This window comes from Fukomys damarensis, unplaced genomic scaffold, assembly GCF_012274545.1.
Source record: "Fukomys damarensis isolate Sample0158 unplaced genomic scaffold, DMR_v1.0_HiC HiC_scaffold_3, whole genome shotgun sequence".
NCBI classification, from domain to species: domain Eukaryota; kingdom Metazoa; phylum Chordata; class Mammalia; order Rodentia; family Bathyergidae; genus Fukomys; species Fukomys damarensis.
Window position 1 is genome coordinate 16,393,314 of NW_022900915.1, and position 21,207 is coordinate 16,414,520.

General features: G+C 39.1%; 1 protein-coding gene across 1 annotated transcript in view; it reads right to left on the minus strand.

Annotated features, from left to right (window-relative positions):
• Pcdhac2 (protocadherin alpha subfamily C, 2) overlaps positions 1–21,207 on the minus strand; it is a 40,492-nt gene that overhangs the window by 6,926 nt on the left and 12,359 nt on the right. Inside the window, exon 3 of the mRNA XM_010613848.3 lies at positions 19,482–19,570. Coding sequence (XP_010612150.1) covers positions 19,482–19,570 — 89 coding nt within the window. The remainder of the gene's footprint in view (positions 1–19,481; positions 19,571–21,207) is intronic.

The window sequence follows — 21,207 nt, forward strand, 5'->3', positions numbered from 1 at the left end:
ACCTAAAGAGTATATCTAAAAACTGGTAATACAAGGTTGATTAGGCCTAAATTTACTTAACCTATCTCATCCTTCTTAAAGACTGAGGGCACCAAGGATAAATAAGGCATTTTCAAGATATGCAGGGACATTAAATTGCCACTTTTTTTTTTCTTTTTTTGAGACAGGGTCTCATTATGTAGTTGAGACTGACCTGGAACTCATTATGTAGCTCAGGCTGGCCTCGAACTCACAGCAATCCTCCTGTCTTAGCCTCCCAAGTGCTGGGATTACAGGCATGCCACCTTTTACATTGTCCTATTGCAGACCTCCTGGAGCAGCATCTAGAAGTCTCTAGTCATTGTCCTCAACCTGTAGTCATCTTGGGTTTCAGCAAAGCTTCTACAGACAGACCATAATGAGGTCATGATGAGCTCACCCCCACTGAGCAGAAGCAATCACTTCATAGGAACCAGATTGCCCCAAGACATAAAGATATCTCTGAAGTAACCTTGCAGAACTAGTCATGAGGTAACTAAGCCCACAGCTTGACAGGATTAAGTACTTTGCCAGCTATGTAAACCCCCAACCCTTGTCTTTGCCCCCTTTTCTATGCAACCTCTTCAGAACAGATCTTGAAGCTTTTTAATCTGTACTAATGTGGCCACTCCAATTAAAGCTCTTTTTCTGCCCTTCATCACTGCTCATCTCCTTGATTGGCATTTTGGGACCAATAACAGGGCCTGGTCTGCTGGGACCTCCAGAGCTGAGGCTTTCATCCTAAAACTCTGGTACACTTTTGGAGCCCCTAAAGACAATGAGGTAATGCATGTAAAGTGCTAAACCTAATCCTTAGCACAATGTAAGAGCTCCATAAATGGTATCACATATGGCTAACTATATATGGCACAGCTCTTGGGGCTAACGGAACCACATAAGACTATTGCAAATTTAGAGAGAGGAAATAAGAGACTGTTCTCTCCCCCAGACCTTTTCCCTCTTGTCATGCTTCTCCCGGCACACCTAACACTATAGCACTTTGGGAATAGGTCAATAGACATTTTTTTCTTAGAGGCTAAGACTAATTTTTTAAATCTATCTAAAATAATCAAATCTGCAAATGAGCTCATCCAGAATTTATGTTAGCCTTTCAAAACAGGCGGTCTCTGAGACTGAGACAAAGACAAGAAATGTTTAAAAGCCTCTGATTTGGTGCCTAGAACTGGGTTTCAGTGCCATTCCACAGTCCTTTTATTGGTCTTACAAGATACCAAGAAAGAAACCTTTTCTAGCCTAGAGAGTACTCCCTACAAGGCCTCAGGGCTATCATCCAGAGATGCAGAGCTCAGAGCCACCTTCATTTGGTGGAATTAAAGGCCATTGATGGCCATGTCTATAGGCCAAGAGAGCCCCTCACAGCAGGAATGCCAAGAGTAAATCAGCTGCTTTTAACATATCACAGAGCCTCCCCTGCTTCCCCTGTTTTTGCCTTGGCTCTGTCTGACTCAGCCTAAATGCTAAGAAACCAGCGGAGATTTTTCAGGTGCATCCTCCACAAATTCAGCTTCTACAGAGCAAAACAAAATGTGATTTCTCCAGTTCCTCACAGACATTGTGTCCAACCTGTTATGGTTGTTATATAAGCAAAACATCTCTGAGGACTCATCAGCATCTCAGTTGTGACTCACACAGGTGAAAGCGTAGTTTAAGGATCTGACAAACAGCATCTCTGCTAACCTCCTAATCTAAATTCTTTTTGGCTAAATCTGCTGAAGACTCTTGGCTGATTTATCTAAAAATACCATGCTGGGGACGGAGTGCAGTTTCAAGAATATTATAATTTTTGAAGAACAGGAAAGGGGAAGATGCACCATTTGTATGCCTTACTCTAGCAGGAGGCCAGACCCAACAAATAGTCAATCTAAGAAATGTTTCTTCTTTCAGTGCTGCTTCCTTTCCTTCACATGTCCCCACTGGCGGGGATTGAACTTGGGTCCTTGCATTTGTGAGGCAGGCAGCAACAGCACCACTGAGCTAAATCCCCAGACCACATATCCCCACTGTTCTCAAGGATCTAGCTCACTCTCATACAGACAACACTGAGATGTAGTCAAAATCAAAATGGATGGCCTTTTCCCCTTTTACAGCCTAGAAAAGAATTTACAACAGACATCAAGCTGCTGGGAGACTCAATCTTTGGGCATAGCCCTTTCTAAACATTCAGATTACAATTCAACAGAATTTTTTTTAATGGGGGGGCTGTATTGGTGATTAAATCCAGGGGTGCTCTACCACTACCACCCCCTTGACCCTTTTTATTTTACTTTGAGACAGGGTCTCACTAAGTTGCCCAGGCTGGCCTTCAGCTTACAATTATACTCTTGTCTCCTTAGTAGCTGAAATTACAGGCATACACCACAAGGCTGGCCAGAATTTAAAAGTTTTAATAGAGTATAATCATAATATGAAAAATGAGCTTTTGTTTGCTGTTTTTCTTTAGTATTACTAGCAAATTTCTTTATAAAGTATAGGGAATCTGTTAAAAAATCAAACAATATACCTTTTTTTCCAGTACCAGAAAAAAATGTATACCCATATTCATCTTTTACTTTAAAAAACTGTTCTTTGGCCACTTCATCCTATAAGCCCTTTTAGGTATCATCCAAGGATCTTTTTGGCAAAATTCTCAACTTTCCTCTTTCATGTTAAATTAAGCTTGAATTAAGTTGAACCTCATAGATGACTGGGAAATTAAATACCAGGGAAGGTCCTATAGATTGTGCAGAAAATGTCAGTCTTGTAAATCTCACCACAATCTTCATTTTGAACTGCTCTGGACAATTACTAAGGTCAGGAAGATGTTTTCTGATTTACAAGGATTTCTCATTTTGGGGCCTCACAAGAACCTTATGAAACCTGTTTTATATAGATGGGGGTACTGAGGACCAGTGATCGCAGAGTTAGCAACTGGTGGAACCTGAGTCTCAGATTCGGTCTCTGTCTCAGTCCCTGTCTCCCTTTGTTTCTTTCTCACTTCTGCTATTTAGGAGATCATAGACTCCAGCTGTGGGACACATTCCAGGACCTAAACTGTGTATCAAGGTCCTTTGAAAATCCTAAAACATAATACAAGCACAGCATTTAGTATGACTATTATCTGCTTTGTTACCATATAGGCGACAGAGAGATGCAGGCAGACTTCTACGCTAGAATCGGCGGAAAGAGGAAGCGGGGGAGGGGTGTGGATGCTGAGCGACAAGTCAGGAATGTCACAACTCAGCCTCCAAGTTTCAGCCCCGCCCCTCGGCTCCCCATTCATCTCTTTGTTACTGTCTCTGGGATTTCAATGCTAAGGTTAATAAAGAGCTTCCAGAAAACCCATCATTTTGATTAAAGCTAGGGACTATCTTGCCAGACAGCACTCTGGAGCCTGCCTACCGCTAAGTCAGTGCAGGCAGCAAAGGCTATTAAATGATTATAGACGCTTCCGGCCCGCCAGCTCCCCTAGACTGCTCATTCTCTGGCCCCGCTGTTCAGGGAAGAAGTCAGGCACCGAAGGCTCTGCAGATCCTGGGTTTGCAAGTGAACATCCAAAAGGTTTCTGCACTCCTCCTCTTTGTCGCCTCTGCCTGGGAGCCAGCCACTGCATTTTTTGAAGGAACTGATTTTCTTTCTGCCTTCTGACTTTGAGCAACCATTTCATCTCTGTCTCTATCTTTGTCTCTCTTTGTTTCTCTTTTATCTCTTCCACAATTTAGCAGATTATAGAAATATATGGCTCAGCCTAACCAAAAGCAAAAACCATCATCAAATCTGGAAAAGACCAGGTTATAAAACATCTTCAGCTCCCTCCCTACCCACTTCCCCTCCATTTGTGAGCTCCGTCCCCTCCCTAATCCTCTATGAATCTGGCAAAGCTAACCTTGTAATTAAGACCAACAAAACAGAAGAATCTTGGTCTGAAACCCAAATTCTGTCCAGGATCAGAGAGAGAGGAAGAATGTGAGAACCACCTGTGCTGCTTCTTAGACCTTCAATGGAAAGTGGAAAGAATTTTCCATGGAAACAAGTGAATGTAAAAGTATAATCCCTGTAAAATTTCTATAATCATAATATAGAGGTTTAATCCCTACTACATCAAGTAGATTATGTGATGTTCAACAAATCATTTACTATCACTGGTCCTCAGTTTTTTATGTAGGGAGATAACAGCACCCACCTCATATGGCTGTCACTCAGTTAATGTAATTGTCCTTTATAGAGCACATAGTACAATGCCTGGCAAAAGTGAAACCCCATCAAATTTTACTTCTTAGAAGATAGTAGCAGCAGAAGATTCACTCCTATTTTTAAGGAGTTTTTGGGTTTTGTTTGTTTGTTTGTTTTTTGTTACTGGGGATTGAACTGAGGACCTTGCCTTTGCAAAGCAGGCATGGCACCACTGAGCTAAATCCCCAGCCCAGGAGTTTTTATTGCTTATCATGAGTCCAGCAGTTTATTGAGCCTTTCTTGTATTCATATTTATTTTCTTAAATTTAATTTTAATGTGTTATAGTTTATTTAAATCACTTAAATTTTACACATAAGAAATGTGAAAGCTTAAAGTACAGCAAGATGATTTGTTGAATCAAGCAGGGATTTGATAATTAAGCTGAAAAGTTATTCTAGCACTGACTTCTTGGTCCAGTAATCCAACTTTTCCTTTTCCTTTTTTCCCCTAACCTCTTGTGGAGCCTTGAGAGTAGGGGAAGAGACCAAATTGAGCTCTATTCACAGGCCTAGCATTTTGATATCATCCCTAGAGTAGCTTGGGAGGGGTTGTGCACAGGTGACTAGAAGTCAGACCTGGCAGGAGGCTGATCACGTACTATTCCCTGGAGGCCCTAGGGTATTCCGCTTCCTTGAGTAGGATGATCTGATCTGGAAGAAGATTCTGTGGCTGTTTAGTGTCTCAGGCCACAGCTGGGCTAATTTTGAGTAATCTTGGAGCGGAAGAGATAAATACACTGGCATATTTTTAAGCCGCAGCTTTTGCTTTGTGCCCAAAATAAATACCATTTCTAGGTTAAGAGTATAAAGACATCATGTGCTACGAACCTAATTTGAACACTGGAATGGCTCAAAACTGAGCTCTCCATAGTTAGCTTTAAAAAACAATCACATCCCTTCTTTCCATGACACCCACAACCCAGCAGGGCTCAGGTGCACTGTTTTCTCTCCCTTATTTTCTGGTTGCTAAGGTCCTCTAGAATGTAGGAAGGGCAATTTCCCTTTATGCCTCTTCTCCAAATATCCCCCAATTCAGCCACCTTTTATATCCTTTGAGAAACAATGCTGAGAATGTAGGATCTGGGGTCAGAATTGGATTAGAATCTCAGCTTCCCAAGGTATCTGTCATGCGTTCTTGGGCACTTAGCCTCTCAGTACCCATCCTACGATACATACTACAAAAATAACAATATCCACCTAATAGGATTGTGACTGCCATGTAGAAACTGGAATAAAAAGTACTACTGCTCTCCAGTAGTTCCTCATCTAAAGACTAATTTCTAGATACAGCACTTCCAGGAATTCTCTTTTTCTAGAGAACCTCCTCCCATGAGACGTTGCTCCTCCTAGGAGTCACTGAAGACTTGTAGCTCTGAAGTTTTGCAGCATAAAAATCATTGCTAGAGAGAGAGCTATTCTCCAGAGCCCTCTGAAGAAGACAGCTTAAACATAGTGAAAAGCACCTTGAACTCAAAAGCCCTGGATTCAAACATCAGCTCTACAACTCTGTTTTCTACTATTTTTTACTATGTTATTTGGTTAACGTTGACTTATATTTTCTTACTCTTAATATTGGATATAATAGCTACCTCCCAGATGCTTTGTTATTCATTCAACTAAACTTGTTTATTATTTATAATAAATTAAACATTATGCTAAGAATTAGGGATATGGAATGAATGGTATTAGGATAGATACCTTATTCTTGAAGAGATACAATGTAGTGGGAGGAAAAGACAAGTAAATGAATAAATATAACAATAGCTTTAAGCAAAAGACAAGGAAGAGTAACTGGTTTTAAGACAGCATATTGAATTTTCTAGTGACAGTATACGTAGTGGTTTAAATGGCATGTGCCCTAAGTGTTGGGTATATTTTAGCTATTATTATTCATAAGTAAATTCTCTCCTCTCTCTACTCCAGTATTCTCAACCTGGGTGCCATGTCTCTTTATGATGGTGTCACTGACTTAAGTAACATGTAACACTAGCTGGAGGGGGGCGGTCAGAGGGAAGTATATAACAAGTATAATCCAACTGCAGATAAGAAAATGCCAATTTGTTATTTTCATACCCTATGACTTGGAAATCCCACTTCTGAAAGTTAATCTTATATAAATACTAGTAGAAGTACATAAGATAGATATGTATGAAGGCATCATACATTTAAAAAACCAAGACACCAAGAAGAAACTGAATAAATAAAATACAGGCACACAACTTACTACTATTCCCATATTAAAGATGAGGCAGATCTGTATATACTGACTTATAAAAGTGTTTGTTAAACACACACATATGCTACCTTCTAATACATGTAGCATTCTATTTTGCTTTTTGAAAACCTGCATTCTTTGAATAAACAGAAAAAGCATTTTTTAATATATCAATTATGTAAATAAAAATTAATTTGAAAAATATGTAAATCCCATGTAAAGTATGGGCTTAGGGAGATAATGATTTGTCAGTGGAGTTTTACCATCATTCTAGGGCAGGATATCAATAGTAGGAGAGGTTGTGCTTGCAGGGGACTGTACTGTCCGCTTTATTTTGCTGTGAAACTAAAGCTACTCTTAAAAAAAAAAAACAAGCTTATTAATTAAAGAAATATTTGGAAAATGCATATAATGCATTGTTAATAGTGATTGCATCCCTGAATGGGGGTGGTTGAGGGAAATTAATACTTTTATGCAAATAATGCTGTCTTGTTCAATATAGAAATCAACAACAAAATTGTGTTTCATTTTAGAATATATTACTTTAAAATTTTTAGGAAAATTCTGGGAAATACTAAACTCTTGGAAATAGTTATTTCTGAGGAGCCTGACTAGAAATAGGGAATAAGGCATTCCTCATTTATTCTAGTTTTATACAAGTTTAATTTTTTCACAATTTTGTTTTTTTTATAACTAGAAAGAGGGAGAGAAAGGTTGGTAAGGGTGTTACAAGGAGCCCTACTTCAACATGACTCAGAAAAAATGTCACTGGCCCAGAGTTTGGACCTACTGTATAATTTTCAGGAGCTAGTGCCACATGAAAATGGGGGGGTCGGTTATTGACGAATTAAGAATCTCAAGTGACAGCGTAATATTAAGCCAAGCAGGGTCTTTCTAAATGCAGGACCCAATAAAACCAGCCTGGTCCCAAAAACCCACTACCATGTTCCCCTTTTAGCATCACCACTTGCCAGTGACCTTCCAAAAGCATTACACTGCCTGCCCCACCTAAAGCCATGTGAGCACAATCATTTCCCCTAATAGTAAAATCATTCCTCTTCAATTCAGTTTTCCGACTTTTCTTCTCTATCCTCCCCCTTCGCATTACAATCTGTGCTTCTTAAAATTTGGCAGCAGTCCCAGGCTCCGTGTTGCTGTGTCACTTCTCAGCCTTGAGCAACCATTTCTAGACAAGTAATGTATCCCTGCATCAAGGGTATAAAATGGAGACGCTGTCAGAACACTGCAGTAGAAGGAGGAAAAGATCGTCACCTTCTGTGTCACCACTATCCTCCTATCTCTGCATGCTTCATTCTTGACCACTTAATCTAGCAGAGTCTAGCACACAGTTCCATTCACTATGTGCCAGGCATTGTGCTAAACATCAGGAGCATTCAATTGAATAAAAATAGTTCTCATTACATTTTTGAGTGCCTACCAGGAGACCAGAATCATCCTGAGCATTTTGTACTCATCATCTCATTTAATCATCACAAGCTTTTCTTTTATATGTTCATAAAGCTGAGGTGCAGGATGCAGTTATTAGGAGGTACAACAGGGATTTGAAACACTGTAATGCTGCCTCCCTTAGGAAACCAACATAAGGCAAAATTTAAACAAACCTGCCTTTTATTCTCCACATTTTCTCACACATGATTATACCACAACTACCAGAATCACCTAAGAAAAATTTTAAAGCTGGTCCTTTTATTTAAAAAAAAAAAAAAAAATCTGCTTTTACATCCCCTTTGGCTCTCCATTTCCAGACAATGTTTTCAATCCTTGGTTTGGGAACAGAAAAGCACTAAGCTGTTTAGCTTATTAGCACATCTTCACATCTCAAAAGTTGATTTTCAAAGATTCAGTAGAGCTAAGGGAACTTAAAAGAATCTCTTTTCCTGAAACAAACAAACCTTCTAGTTGCCCTCCACTACCAGCATATGAAACTACAAATTGTGTTTTTTTAAAAACAGGATATTTAAGACCCTACAAAATCTGACTCTGGCCTCCCTTTCTGATCTCATTTCCCTGCAGCCCTCCACCAACCCCACCCATTAAATGCATTCCTCCCACTTACCCACACTATGCAACTTTGACTTTTTTCTTTTTGTATGTATTATTTCCTTTGCCTGGAATTCTCTCCCCTTTCACATCTTACTTACCATCCTGCGGTTTCTAGTATTAAATGTCAAATTATCTCTGACATGGTCTCCTAAATTTCTAATTTCATCTTCTGGACTCCCATGACATCCACTATTCATGGTTGCTGACGGGGTGTGGACCCCATAAAAACAATGTGAGGAACCTTTTCAGGAAAGCTAGACTGGCTCACCTTATTTATATAGTTTGGACTATGATTAGGACAGAGACCATTCTGAGTTCAGTTTGGACTGAGAAGTCCTGTCCTCGCTTCCTTCCCCCTTACTGGCCCTGTCCACGCAAGACATGAAACTTTATCACATCACAACATTGTCATATTTCCATCTTATTTCTTTATATTTCTGTCTCCCCAGTAGACTATAAGGACAACTGTGTTACATTCCATATTTCATTCATATTAGCTACAGCAGCACTGGCCTCATATAAGTGCTTAATAAATGATGGCTTGATGACCATAAAAGATTCTAGCCAAATTTTATATTGCGGCCAAGCCAAGGAAAACAGTTCTGGAGAGTAAGGGGGAGGGGGAGGAGTGGGGGAAAAGAAAAAGGAGGAGGACAAGGTGAAGAAGAGAGAGGGGAGGGAGAATAGGAGGAAGGAGAAGAAAGGAGGCGAGCTGAGAGGAGGGGAGGGGAGGAGAGGAGGGGAAGGGAGAGGAGAGGAGAGGACTGAATGCTGGTTAGCTGCAGGAGGTAGTAAGTGTGAGGATCTTCTTAGTGCCCTTTACATCAAAACAATTTAGATGGTTATTATCTGGAAGCGATGTAACCCTGAGTGAAAAAGTCCAAAGAAGTTCATTTATTATCCCTAAATCCCTAGACTTAGAGTAAACATGCCAAAAAACCCTCATCTTCCCTAAAGAAATTTCCCAAATGCAAATATTTAGACTCAATGTATGCTTAGTCTAACAGGAGGGAATTGAAGTGACATTGGCTACTGACTAGGCACAGCCCCACAGACTGCAGACAGTAGGAAGAGAAGCTGGACATCTCAGTGACACACACAGCCCATAGGGATGCTGGCCTCTGAGAGGTTCTTTCATGGGCCCTGTGGCCAAATTGTTGTCAGCAGTATAAAGAATGATTTAATTTCCAGCCGTATCTGCTGAGAGTGCAGAGAGGCCCTATGTTGTGAAGGTACCTAGTCTGTTAGAATCTCAAGCAGAGAGCTAGCTCTAGAGACTAGGTTGTTAGGCAAGATGCTCTTAAGAAATAAACAAATCCTGAGGTGCATATGTATCTTTAGAATTGGCCCCAGGCCATCCTACCTCTTGTCCCCAATATAGGAAGCATGACTGAGGAAAAATCAGGTGGGATTTAGGAATATTGACTGAAAGCACTCCCTATGCTCAATTCCAAACACACACACGCACACACACACCCCACTGGGGAGCAGTAAACCTCTTTTTCTTAAAGAGAAGCCCTGGATTTATATTTCATTTTCTTTTACCCAAACACATCATACAAGACAAGCAATATGTATTGCCTGTGTCCCCTGGCATCACTTTGTGGACAGTGACTTTTCAATTACTACCATGTCTCATGATTGATTCCTTCTAGATTCACCTGTCGATGATCCAAAGTTCACTGTCCTCTCCTGCCTCTCCCCAACTCTTGGAATAATGTTCTTAAGCTTGCAGCAAAGCAATATGGCATGGCCTTTAACATAATAATATTATGGGAATTATTTTCCTCTCTCTGTATTTCCATCAGAGGGAATGACCAACAAATCAACACTTCTGTCCTTTGGGGTGATATGCTAGGATGAGAGTATTCATCTTTAGCTCTACTTCCTTTATTGTTCTCAGCAAGGAAGAGTAGTTTGTCTAATTGGAGAGAATGATGACAGCCTGCTTTTAAAGGGATTATTTTTGATTGGACAAAGTTACCACCAATAGTAACTGTTCTTTCACAACGTACTTCACCTTAATTCTCTTTCTCTTTCTCTGCTTCGCTCTGTATTTAACCATCATTCAGGACAACTTCCCTTTCTCATCAAAGGAGATATCTGCCATTTTAAATTTTTAGCCTTTGCATCAGAAAGTTCCAGGCCCTGGTCATATTCTCCAGGCCACCTTTACGAATAATAAACCTGATGCTAGCCTTGATCTGTCACTTGGTTCCTGCCATCTGTTCTTAGTTAAGATTTGGAGGGAATAGTAGGGGTTGATTAAGTCTGCCAGACTTCTAATAATTAATAGCTTTCAATAGAGATTTAAAGTCTAGTCTTTATTCACTCTTCATGTTTCTAATATGTACCTTAATTTAGCTTCACTTCTAGTAAAATTCACACACACACACACACACACACACACACACACACACACATGCAAAGTTGCTTCAGCCTGAACATGCAAGACTTGTGGTAGGTAGAATAACAAACTGTACCCCAAATACTTACATCCTGAATTACATAATCTGTAAATATTTAATGTTACACAGAAGAAAAGGACTTTGCTGGTGCAGTAATAACAAAGATCTTAAGATAAGGATATTATCTAAGATATCCAGGTGAGCTCAATGTAATCAAAATGCCTTCAAAAGTGACAGAAGTGGGACAGAGATATTTGCAGGGACAACATTTTGACTCTGAAGAAGAAAGGGGCCACAAGGTTAAAAATTCGGTGGTCCCTAAAAACTGGAAAATGTAAGGAAATGGTCCTTCTGTAAACCCTTTTAAAGAAATGAAGCCCTGCCAACACATTGATTTTAGCCCAGTGAAACCCACTTTGGAATTTTGATCTATAAAACTACAAGATAATAAATTTGAATTGTTTTAATCCATTTAGTTTGTGGTAATTTGTTATGGCAGCCCTGGGAAACAAATACAGATTATTGTACCCTGAAGTAGGGGACTGCTGTTATATAAACCTAAAAGTATAGAAATGGCCTTGAAATGGGGCAATTGGGCAGAAAATAGAATTTTGAGAGGCATGACAGAAAGAGCTGCAATTACCTTAGGATTTTTTTTTTTTCCCCTGTACTGGGGATTGAACTCTGGACCTTGTGCTTGTGAGGAAGGCAGAGGCACCACTGAACTAAATCCCCAGCCCTAAATTGCCTTAAATAAACTGTTAATTGACATATGAATATTAGTTATTCTGCTTGAGAGGACTCACAAAATATGAAAAGCGTGATAGTGTGTGTGTGTGTGTGTGTGTGTGTGTGTGTGTATATATAGTCTTGGAAAGTATCTAAATGGTCATGAACAGACTATGAACAGACTATACAAATATGCACATTATAAAGGTGCAGACACAGAAGCCTCAGATGGAAATGAGAAACACCTCAGTGGCAACTGAATGAAAGCAGATCCTAGTTATATAGTGGCAAGAAGACATTATGATTTTAACTCAGTGAAATCCATTTCAGATTTCTGGCCTCCAAAACTATAAGATAATAATATATGTTTAGTCACAAAATTTGTGGTAACTTGATATAGCAGTAATCTGAAACCAATAAAGACTCTTACAGTTGACCTAGAACTGCGACAGTGAAGCTACTAAGCTACTGTCTTCACCTGTTGTGTGAGACAAAGTAATAGTAATGTGCTAAGTGTATAGGGTTCTGCAGCAGCGAGATATACTGCTTTTGCCTTGTGAATGGCATAAGAGATTCAACAAATATTAAGCATGAGTGTATATAGACATCTTGCTTGACACTGGGAATATAAAAGTAAGAAAAATAGGGCCAGGACACAGCACCTGCCTGGTAAGCACAAGGCCCTGAGTTTTTGTTTTTTATGTAAGATAGCAGCTATAATCTAGAGGCCTAGGGTTTGGGAGTCAGCAGACAAGGAATAATGAAAAACTTCTTATTGTCCCTCGTTTCTTTGAAGCCAGATTTGGTTCCTAGAAGTTACTTTTTCATACCCTAACCTTTCATAGTTATGCTTCTAAATATGTATAATTTCTTATAAAGCTTTTAATTTCCTGTTTTAATAGTAGCACAAACATCCTTTTTCCATCATTTCCTGTAGTGATGCCACCCTCAGGATGGATTTCTGTCCTTGGGAGATTTGCCATTTTAGGCAGGGCTGTTGCTGAGGAAGCTCTTGGTCAATGGAGATAAGAGTAGAACAGGACTTACTTCTGCTCCCCCTCCTTTTACTGATTGTGAGTAATGAGATTCCAAATGCTGAGGCAGAGAAAGTCTCCTCTCTAACCCATACTCTTATTACCAGGCTTCCTGACAATAAACAATCTTATAACTCTTCCCTAGAGGACCCTGGTCTCTAGCCAGTGTTTGACCCAAATACGTTTCTCCAGATTAGGCAATGTCCTTCTCAACTGTGCAGTTGATTTCCTCTGTGAAAATGAATTTTTCAAGTTCCTTTGGAATCTGGGTGAGTTTCTCAAAATATTTTCCATAAAAGTCTCTTGCTGTCACTAGTTTAATTTCTAGTTTACTAGAAAATATTAAACTAGAATTGGTGTGGCTGAGGACAAGGCTTTGCTGGAGCTGCAAGCTTAAAGAAATACAATCTATCACTATTTCTCTTCCCTAGACTTATGCCTCATCATAAGCAAGTCTTTCTTGTTCTGAGACTCTTAGAAAGGAGTTCCAAGACACCAGTTCTAAAAAATCCCAGCAATCTTTTCCACAAATGAAGTGCAGACTCCCCACGTCCTCTTCTCTGTAAAGCTCTTAAACACACAGGTAGCCTGTCATTCTTGAGCTAAGTCAGGTGGTAAAGTTGGTGACTCCCCACTCTTTGGCCCTTTGTGACACTGGGATCTCCTCAGCAGAAGCCTGACTTTCTTTTGCCTAGGGGCTTAAAAATTCAGCTGCAAAGAGTGGTGTATAGAGAAAGTGAAAGGGTAATTTAGAAAGTTCCCTATTCTCTTAAACAAAAGTACAAAGTACATTATTTTTCTAAGAGGTAGTCAAAAGTTGTTTCTGAGAATGAAGTTTTCAGGGGCCATACTATATTGCGTCAGCGTAGGTGGCATATTAAAGGGATCAATGATAACTGAAAGAACTATCATTAGTCTCTATTTCCTGAGCCTGCATTATCCTGCTTCTCTGCATCTGTAGGATTTGAAGGGAATTGTAGCATAAGGAAACAGTTTTTGCTGCTCTTTTTCCTTCACTATGTATGTTGTCAAAATGTGTGTCCAGGAGCATACATCTGAGTACACAAGGTTGGATGGCTTTCAGGAGATATATGGTCTGCATTTGGGACCGCTGTTATGGAAGAAATTATCCTATTATGTATTATGACCCCCAACTCTGACTATATTCTGCCCAGGGCTACCAAACTCTAGAAGAATTGGTTTGGGAGAAATGAAAGGTGAGAAAATACATGACATATAGAGAAAGAACTATCTCAGAAACTATTAATTCATAGAAATGTTTAATTTCAGAAAAATCAGGACATGTCAATTCTTGTATTTTATTTACATGACTATTAAAATAGAAGATGCAGAATATTCCTCTAAGAAGGAGATGAAGAAGGTGACACATGGATGGAGAAAACAAAAACTTTTAGGTTTCTCCTAGGTAGAGAATGCTAATTCCCCTTTCCCATACCATCTTACTCTCTCCCTCCAGGCCAGTCCAGAACAAATTTTTTTTCATCATGAGCTACATTAAAAAAATCCAAGAAACATAATGAACTCCACAAACCCACAAAGTGAAACTGCATCTTTCAAGCACTTACTTTCCTCAGCTAGAGATCTCTAACCCAAGCTGGCGCTCCTGGGCAGTCAGATGGAAGGTGAGAGTGGAGGACACGGACAGGAGAGAGATGCTTGCTCACAAGATCCTTGATCTCATTTTTCTTTCCTAATAAGGATATGAACACACCTCCCACAACCATAATTGCCATGGCAACAGCCTAAGTCGAGGGTGAGCAGGTTAGTGGAACAGCATGCTTGGTGAATTCTCCAACAAAGCCTGAGGCTGCACTTGCTCATGAGATGGAAAAAGTCATGTTGACAGTGCTCCTAAATGGACTCCAAAAAACTTAAGAAACGCAGTTTTTGTCTGGAGAAGAATCAGAAATGGAGTCTCTCCTTTGGAGGAGGCGCAGGTGGCTTTGTCAGAAAGGCAAGAATCCCTAAGACAAATAATAGTATGTATTCCCCCTATAAAACTAGGGCACCTTAAATCATGTCCATTTTCTGCAGAGTAAGAAGTTGTGGCAAACCAGGGCAAAAACAATCCCCAATGGAAACAGAGAAAGAGAGAGGGATTTGTAAAAATTTCTATATCACAGCCTTTCTATAGAGACTACACAGAACAAGTGGGGTGTAAATGGTGCAGTTGAAGGATAGACTCATTTATTAAACTCTTATTGTTCTCCATGCTCTGTAATATGTGAGTATTACCTCATTTAATTCTTGTAACTACCTTATAGGGTAAACATCACTCTTATCTCCATTTTATGGGAAGAAAAAAGAAAAACAGAAAAGCTAAGAAATGGTCCCCAGAGCATAAACCTACTGAGTGGCAGAGCCACAATTCAAAGGCAGGTCACTGAGAACTTGAGCTCTCAGCAATCATCTCCCTCCTTCCCACAAGAATCATAAACAGATGCCTTCCTCACAGCTTCCGAGCCTCCAAAGATAGTTGACAACTTCGGGAATATCTACTCTGGACCATTTCTTAAACTCTAGAGTACATTGGGATCACATGGAGAACTTGTTCAAACAGTCTGCTGAGAGTTTCTGATGTGGTAAAATCTAGGGTAGGGCCCAAGAATTTGATTCTCTAACAGGTTCCTAGGTATGGTTGGTACGACTGTTCTGGGAACTAAACTTTGAGAATCATTGTCTAGTCAATCTAAGCTAAGGTTGTTTAATCCTCACTGCCTTAGTAGCCTCCCCTGCCTAATTAATCTTTCACTTTTCAGTTCCAGATCTCCTGGGGTCTTGCTTCACAAGCTATAAGGTTATCTTTGGCAGTGCTGTGTGCTTTGGAATTCCCTGAGCTCTTTTGAAAATAGAGAGTAGTTGTCCCTTAGTACCCATGGAGGATGGGCTTCAGAATCCCCATAGATACCAAAGTCTACAGATGCTCAAGTCCCATATATAACATGGTGAGGTGTTTGCATAGAACCTGTGCACGTCCCTCCGTATACTTTAAATCATCTCTAAATGATGTCTAATACCTAATATAATGTAAATCATTGTTATACTGTATGGTTTAGAGAAGGAATGGCAAGAAAAATGTGCATGTTTGGTACAGATGCAATTTCTTTGAAATGCAGTATTTTTTGTCTGCATTCAATTGGTTAAATCCATGAATGTAGGACCTAAAGATATAAATGGCTGACTTTTATTTCTCACTCTAAATATAACTGACTGTTGCCTTAGGTAATTTTTTTTTTTTTTTTTTGAGACAGGGCCTCACTTTGTAGTTCTGGCTGGCCCTGAACTCACTATCTAATCCAGGCTGACCTCCAATTTGCACGTTCCTTCTGCCTCAGCCTCCTGAGCGCTAGGATTACAAGCATGCACCACCACACCCACCACCTTAGATAAATCTTGAGATCCCATGAATTGTAGAAAAAGGGGCCTGGAAGATCTAGTAGGACATAGCAAAGCAGCTTAGCCCACTATAGCAGCCCAGTTCCCTGGTACACAGGGACTGTCTTTTTATAACCTCTTGGGATTCTGTCTAGGAACTAGTCAGTAGACAGTATTCACTGAAACCTCTTCAGGGCATTCACACTGAGAAAGTAGAGTTGTAACACCAGTGACTGGCCCTTTAATGCACTTCCCCCAAAACACATCCCTCCATCTGAAGAGAAGGCTGTAACTGTTTCTGCACACTCCTGATTTAGCTAATTTTCTTTCTTTGCTCAGTCTCATGGGAAGCTGAAAGGAAATAAGGAAGCCCATGATCCAGGTGTGCTCACAGGAGAGGCCAGAGAAAGGGACCAGTAATCAGGATTAATCAACTTAATGCCTGACTTGTTCCTGCAGAAAACATCACCTGGTGATGCCTCCATTGATCCCTTCAGAGTGTGGCATCTTTATCCTAGGCTTTTGTAGGCTGAAAATAAATGAACAGTGTAGTAACAAAGCAAAGGAATTAATTGAAGAAGGACAAACAACTTCAAGAAACACAGTTGAATGAGGATTAATGCAAAGCAGGCCCTGCTTCCTTCATGCTGCAACTGCTGCAGGAGTTGGTCACGGCAAGGGCTCAGACACAAATGTGAGGAGACTCAGGCATAAGAAAAAAACATTTTGGAAGCAAAAAGGGCAACAGAATCACTGGAAGACAGGCTCCTTTTCAGACTGGAAACAACCATTTTTTTAAGCATTTTTCTTTTCTTTAAGCACCAACTAATAAATCCTTCTTGCTCCATCTCCAGGACGGTAGTTGGGGGTGATGGGAGTGTATAGATGTCAGAATGATCCATACAATTCCAGAAAGCATGTATCTGGGCCTACAAATAAGAACTGCTGACTTCTGGCCACCAGGTTATCAGCTTCTATCATAGATTGTGTAAAACTAAAGTGTCCTAAAAAAGGCGTAAGAACACTAGACATTTATGCAGCACTATGTTCAATTCTTTTTATTCCTTATGACAGCTAAGTAAGACAAGTGTTATTGTACTCAATTTACAGAAAAGGTAATTAAGAAAATATAAATTTAGGTTTGTTTTTTGTTTATTTGTTTGTTTTTGGTGGTGCTAGACATAAACCCTGAGATTACAAGCATGTACCACACCTGCCAACTTTGATAAATTTGTCTGTTAGCAAGTAAGTTTGGGATTGGAATTCAATGCAGATTTGACTCAGAGTCAGAATCTTAATCTGTATGTCGTTGTTCCTGGAAATAACTCAGAATATGTTTTGAGTCTAAAACCTAATGTATCAAAAGGACAGGGAGAAGGTAGAGAAGAAATCTTTTGATTTCATATCATTATTGCAGATGCATGTTGAAAACCATGGTTAGGTCACCAGTGAGTAATTGGAAGATATGAACTATATCTAACACAGTCCATTAGGATCATGATTCTTATGTCAGCAGCCACTAATGAAGGCAAGCAATGGTGACTAACCCATTCCCTATCTTCAGTCAAAACAATAGTTTCCAAATATCCTTCTGAATCTCAAAGCAAAACTTGAGTGAAAAGCATGAAATGATCAATACGTGGTTCCTATGTCACTTTTGCCTAGGAATATATACCAATCAGCACCATCAGTGAGAGAGAATGTATTCAAAGTTAGTCCCTGGCTCAGCAGGCTGACCTACAATGCACCTATAAGAACAAGGTAACCCTGAAGTGAGGACAGTGTGGCAAGGCCTAATCACATGTGGCTGCTTTAATTACTTCTCCTCTTTTCAGATGCCTCCATATCCTACAACATTTGGTAATCTAAAACCACTTTCTCCTCCATCATTTCTTCACTCCATCAGTGGCATTGGGGCTGCAGCTTTGTTCAATGAATTATTTTATGTTCCTTCCCCTGCCATCTGGCAATACTAACTTTCTAATAAATTGCTTCAACTTCAGCATTTTTTTTCTGATAAATCTGACTTTTAGTTGAATTGTGCAACATTCATAAATAGAAAATGCTAGCTGATTAGAATCAGTGAAAGCCCTTAGAGTTGCCAGCAAAAATAGGCTTTGGCTGCTGTTACTTAGCTTAATCACTTGAAAGCCACCTCTTGATTATTTTTGGAAAGAACTTTGTACATACACATGCTTATATCATCTGTTATGTGTGTATGTTTTTGAATTTGGGTGGATTCTTGCAAGCCAGTCATGCTATGAGTATAAATTTTACATACTTTTAGAGTCCAAAGTTAGACACTTGGGTTTGAATTCTACATCTGTTACCTTCACGCTGTGCAAACTGAGGTATGTGTCTTAACTGTCTGTAAACTCCAGTTTAAAAAATTAAAATCGATATAATAAAATCCTTGCAAGACTGTCATGAGGAATAAATGAGATGATATATGTGATGTACTTGGCACAGTGTCTTGGCAAATGATGGCTTGATAATTAGTAACTACTACTATCATGGTGATGGTTTAGTAATAGAAAATTATGTAGTACCATTTGTAGTCTCTGCCGACCTATAATTCTTTCTTTCTGAAAACTGCCACAGGGATGGGCCTTATAAGAAATAGTTTTATTATATGACAATACTTTAATAATTGGACAAGATTAAGGAAATATAAGTATAAGCAACTTTCCTTTGTTCATTCAGCCAATGGGTTTTTAACACAACCTAGCAGAATTTTTGTTCTGAAAGTTTGGATTAGGAATTGGTCCCCATTGGTCCTCTAAATTAAACTGTGAGGTGAATAGGTTTGGCAATGTGCATGCTAAGGCAATAAAATTTAGTTTGCATAAGGATATTGAGGTTCAGGAAGAGGTAGATATGGCTTTCACTTGATCTCAAAGAAAATAATGCATTAGCTCTGATAACATTTCACATGCATGAGAAAGCCTATTCCTTCTATCTGTGATCTAGCTAGGTTGCTAAAGACCAATCTACTTCTCTCTATTAATTACCCCTTTTTTGCTTATGACTTCACATAGGTTTCCACTGTGTTCAAACAAAAGATCTTTCCTGGCAGTGTTATCTCTGTGTATTGAGACTACCGGATCTCAGAGTGGCTAGGATGTCCTAAGCATTTGAAAGGTACCCAATTATTTTTAAAAAGTACTTTACACACACACACACACAAAATCCTTGCCCGTATGCTATTTTCAACTTTTGAAGAACATTAAGTATAAAATCAAAATCATCATATATGTATGAAAATCATATTTGTTATGGAAGAAAATAATTAAAAAGAAGTCATCAACAGTCCTGAGCTTACAAAGAAAGGTCATTTGAGTAGTTTCTAAAACCTAAGCAAGAATAGAGAGACCCTGACCCCTTTACCTGGTGTTGCACTGGATACAGTCGGCCACTGCTGATCAGGCCCTCCTGGACCAGCCCGTAGAATACCAGCCTCCTCCAGATGCACAGAGCTGAGTAAACATATAAACCCATATAACAGTTAGAGCACAATGCCTTTCCAACTCTCCTTCCACCCTCTGAAACTGCTTACATCGATGGAGGCAGGGCTGCAGCTAACACAATCTGCTCATGCTAGAACAGCAGCAATTATTGCTGAGCAGTCAGTCATCTTGCATAAACTGCAGAAGCGTCGCTGCCTTACTGCCTATCGTGCCATACTGGCGCTAAACATGTTCTGTCCTTATGGCAATTTTGGTTTTCACTAATGCCATGTGGTACTCCCTAAAAAAAACAAACAAACAAACAAACAAAAAACAGGAAGACAACAAGAGAGTGAATGCCATTTTAACATCTTAATGCTGAAGCAGACAAAGGGATTTTGTTCTCAAAGGCCCCAAGTTTCTCTTGCAAGTTCTCTTGTTCTGAGTTCTCCTTGGTAGGAAGAAAAATACACTAAGATTATTTGTAATATTATCAGTTTAGCCACCCAATTAATGTTTAACTTTGTTTTACTCTTTCTATATCTTTTATGCATTGAGAATCCACCTAACATTTCCTAGAATTAAGGAACCCAATCATTTCCTCGGCAGAGAGAATGTTATAGTCATTTATACATGTCTTCTGGTAATGCATATGACCTTCAAATATGTGAAGGAAGAAAGAAAGGGGAGGAGGAAGAAAGGAAAGAAGGAAGGAAAGGAGGATCCTAATAGTCAATATTCAAGAAAACTATCAAAATTAGAGGACACTTTAAAATTAGACATTTGTTTATCTTGTGCATTATGTTACTAAAATAAAACTTATAGTACTGACTGAAGGGGTTATGTGAGGCAACAGAGCAAGCAAACTTGAACTATTATAAGGAAAGGCAATCTACAAGTTCAAGATTCTCCTACTCTTTGACTTTAAAAAATACATCTAGTGGAAATTCACTCATTAAGCTCTAACCTATCAATATTATTTCCCTCATCTTTGACCTAGAATTTCCTTCTTTCTCTAAATATTAATATCCTTCAGGTGTTCTTGAATTCCATTAACAAGTCATATGGACTGTATCAGACTCAAAAAGATGTACCTATCCTGAGATCAGTTCAACTCAAAGCAGAATTTTTAAAAGAAGAGTTACACAATGTTTAAGGCTGGAAAAATTAAGAAGCCAAGCATATGTGTAGAAAAATAAGCATTGTTGAATAATATAGTACGTTATGGGGTCCGGGGATTTAGCTCAATGGTTCTGTCACCTGCCTGGCAAGCACAAGTTCTGGAGTTCGAATGCCGGTACCAAAAACAACAACAACAACAAAACTACATTGTGGGAAAGAAATGGCATTTTAGTTTCAATTTTGATTTCATTTCTTTTATTTAAATCTCATAATATTTTAATTAAAACCTGAATAGATGTACATTTTAAATGTACATAGAAGTAGATGTTTTTCATTTGAAAATGAGATGAAGTAATATATTTAAAATTTTTATTTTAAATGTAGTTTTTAAGGTGCATCTCATAGCTTTCATACTTTTTAAGTAAAGCACTAATTCAGTTGCAAGACTTAAGAGTCAGTACTGTACAATATGCTTTCACCCACATGACTGCCAATAGCTCAGATACAGACAAAATTATATTTGTCTCTAGTAAGTATAATAATTC